Source organism: Nylanderia fulva, unplaced genomic scaffold, assembly GCF_048542155.1.
Source record: "Nylanderia fulva isolate GAGA-0341 unplaced genomic scaffold, ASM4854215v1 Scaffold68, whole genome shotgun sequence".
NCBI lineage: Eukaryota > Metazoa > Arthropoda > Insecta > Hymenoptera > Formicidae > Nylanderia > Nylanderia fulva.
Window position 1 is genome coordinate 619,517 of NW_028190786.1, and position 3,507 is coordinate 623,023.

Genomic DNA, 3,507 nt, shown 5'->3' on the forward strand with positions numbered 1-3,507 from the left:
ACAAGCCGGAGGAAGACATAAATTTGGGGTTTTGGGAATTGTTAAAAATCGAACGTTTATAAACGGGCTAAGCCCGTTACTCCGCGCCCAAAGGGGGGAGTGATTTTAAAAAATCCGAATTTTAAAAATTTCGCGCTATATGGGTCCCTCCCAGTTTTTCCTCCCCAGTTACTTTCCCCCAAATTTTTCGAATCAATCTCCGAAGGTCGGAAGATATACCTGCGGCCACGATTAAACTTGCGGAATAAAAAACTACCGAGAAAAACCCCGGGTTGCACGTGCACGCTACTCGGTTTTTGGAAACCATTTTCTCCCCCTCACCCGGTTTGCTCCTTCGGGGGCCAAAGGGAAAACTAATTTCCCGTCCTTCTATACCAAAAGTTCTAAACCGACGCACGTTTTCCGCTAACATTATTAAATATCTAAAATTACCTTCGAGCTCTTGATTCGTTACTTCCTCTTGTCCACCAGCAGCCGCTAAATCCTCGCTCTTCGTCGGAAGTTTCCTCACCGGAGCGGGTTTGAGAATCTTCTCGGTGTATTCTGACGTTCCTTCCCCCACCACTTTGTACTGTGAGAAATAAAAAATTATATTAACAAAATAAAATATTTAATAAAATATTACTCTCTTACGTTTGAATTTTTATTAATAATGTGAAACTGTTGTTATTAATAATTATGTTATGTTCACTTACGTTTTAATATTCTTTTACCGGGGCAATTGTGTCACCCTGCGAGGGTTAATACTCCGGTGAATATGAAATTTCGGGCGCGATGTTAGGAGAGAAAGAAATTCCTAATAAAATTTTATTTTAATTAGAATAAACAAAAATTTAAACGTAGGAGAAGATTAAGTATAAAATATGTAATTATTACCTTCCTCAGCCATCTCCCCGCTATTTTCTTCTTCTTCTTCTTCTTCTTCTTCTTCTTCTTCTTCTTCTACAGAAAACGTGGTGTTGTTATTTTCATCTTCTTCTTCATCTCCCGTTTGTTCTTCTCGTTCTTCCGGCTCTTCTTCTTCATCTTCCGTTTGCTCTTCTTCTTCCGACTCTTCCTCCTCCTCCTCCTCCAGATCCTCTTCATCTTCCGGAATCGTGTTTACTTCCTCATCGATTTCCTCCCCCCGTTCTCGATTCTCTACGACCACGTTTTCATTTGCCGCGTCATCTAATATTCATCAGACATATATTATTAGTATTTCACATAATTAAAAAATCTTTTGTGTTGATATATACCACTGTAGTATTTTTCTTACTTACTTTCAAGCGGAGTAAATATGGTCGCCTCATCGAACGGACTTACTTCGCGAACCCGCACTTCTTCCACGTCGTTATCGCTTTCGGCTAAATCAATAACCGGATGCTCCAACTCCGGCGTTAACACGATGCGTGCACGGCCTGGAACGTATAACATTTTTATTAAAAAATTTCCTGTTTAATATAATGTTTTTCTAGCAGCGTGATATAATTTATAATGTTAAAAACTTACGCGAAGGCCCGGGCTCCGGCGAAGAATCCGCTCGTCGTCTTCTATTTAACCTTAGCCTTAGTGATACAGGGCGATTCTCCAGTACGCGCAGCCGGTTTCCTGTAACGCGTGCGACAGGGCGTACGAAAGCTAAAGTTTTAGCGAATTAAATAAATAAATAATTGGGGTAGTTTTAATTAATTTATTTATAATTAACTGTAATAAAAATAAAAACTTACCATTATTATCTTCTCCCCGCAGAACTCGATGAAAATGCAGGAGGAGATATTCTATGTGGCCTGCTGCGTCGTTTTCCTTCTCACCACCAAAATAGTATCGCGACTCGATCACCTCACCCGCGATAATCACTAATTCGCGAAAAACACTAAAATGCCCTAGTCGGAATAATACCGCTAGCACAGCGCTGGGACATTCCCCCGCGAATTTTCCAAAAATATTGAAGCATTTGTCTTCACTAGCGCATGCTAATTCATATATATGCCTGGAAAAATTTTATCTTTTCTCGATAGCGGTAGGAATTTTATATTTTCTCTGTAGTCAGATTTAAAAATTATATCATTTATATTGTTTAAAAAATTCCCCTTCCACATTAAAAATTATATCGTTTATATTGTTTAAAAAATTCCTCTCCCACATAATTTTTATTATACTACACATGCATTTTCTCCCTATTACTTTATTGTTTAAAAATTCCCCTTCCGCATTAAAAATTATATCATTTATATTGTTTAAAAATTCCCCTTCCTCATAATTTTTATTTATCTGCGCATGCCTTTTCTCCCTACCACTTCTATTTTATCTTCTTATAAATTTTCTTGAAAATCTTCGCTCACTCGTCTTTCATCGTCCGGACTTTCAAGTTCGTTAGTAAAAAGATAGTAAAAAAGTTCTCGATTTTTCGATTTTTCCGCGTCTTTGATTATTAAATCTTTGATTTTCTACGCGGTAGCAACTACCATGAACAATCTTAAGAAAATCGAGCAACAACCGCGCATGTTGCTGTCAACAACATACGGATTGAATTCATCCTACACGAAGAAAATTCAAGTGGGTCTTATGACGGAAGACAACGTCGAACTGGATTTTCTACCTGCTGTTAAATTAACATCTCACGGAGCTGCAGGGATTTGCTTCGACATGGAATCGTGGCAAAAATTTCAAGAAAACATGGAAACGATGTCGAGCTACTTAAATGGTGATAAAATTAATTTGAGCTCGATCATCTTTAACAAGATAATTATAAATTTCACTACCGCATATGGTGCTAGAGCCATACTAATAACATATCGTGAAAACGAACAAGAAGATCTTTCTTCCGAAACTGCGGAGGATACGAACGAAAACGGACCGAAGGCGAAGAAACGTAAAACTTACAACATTGCGATAGTCATGCAGAGAACGACTTTTCAAGGTGTAGAAAATATAGTTAATTGTGTGAACGCTAATTTAAATCGTCTAAATTTTATTTCAACTAATGTCAACGAATGTGCTCGATATTTAATTAACGAAATACAGTTAAATCTTCCTGTCAACGGTAGCATTAATAGCAGTATCGTGAAACTCACGATCAGAGGTAACAGTAAGGAAATAGAACGTAATGTACGCACCCAACTGAAAGATTTAACATTTCTCGATGTATACTTCGAGATAACATTTTTAGAAATAATTTCACTTTATTTCGAACAAATTGTATATGCAATTATATCAAAACGTAAATTTTAATAATTATTCGACGAATATTTTTTTGAAATGATTGTGAATAATTTTGTTCTGTAAAATATTTTAAATATAAATCATATTTGTACTTTTAAAACCATTGTTCAATTTTCTTTCACTTACTCTTTCCAGAAATTTCCTCAACATGCATGTTCCTGTTTACCTTCATTAAGCAGCGAGTTATTTTAAAATAAAATTTTATCTGACATCTTTCTAATCTACGACGATGTATTATTATTTTTTATCGTGACGCGAGTCGGAATGCTCGCCTGTACAAATATTTGCGTGTTCTTTTTTATT

General features: G+C 36.4%; 1 protein-coding gene across 1 annotated transcript; it reads left to right on the forward strand.

The window, feature by feature from the left end:
• Window positions 1–844: 844 nt before the first annotated feature.
• On the forward strand, window positions 845–3,254 carry LOC146720515 (uncharacterized). Its single transcript, XM_085488316.1, has one exon. It carries the CDS (start codon window positions 2,449–2,451, stop codon window positions 3,211–3,213), a length of 765 nt encoding a protein of 254 aa, XP_085344442.1. The 5' UTR covers window positions 845–2,448; the 3' UTR covers window positions 3,214–3,254.
• The last annotated feature ends 253 nt before the right edge of the window (window positions 3,255–3,507 follow it).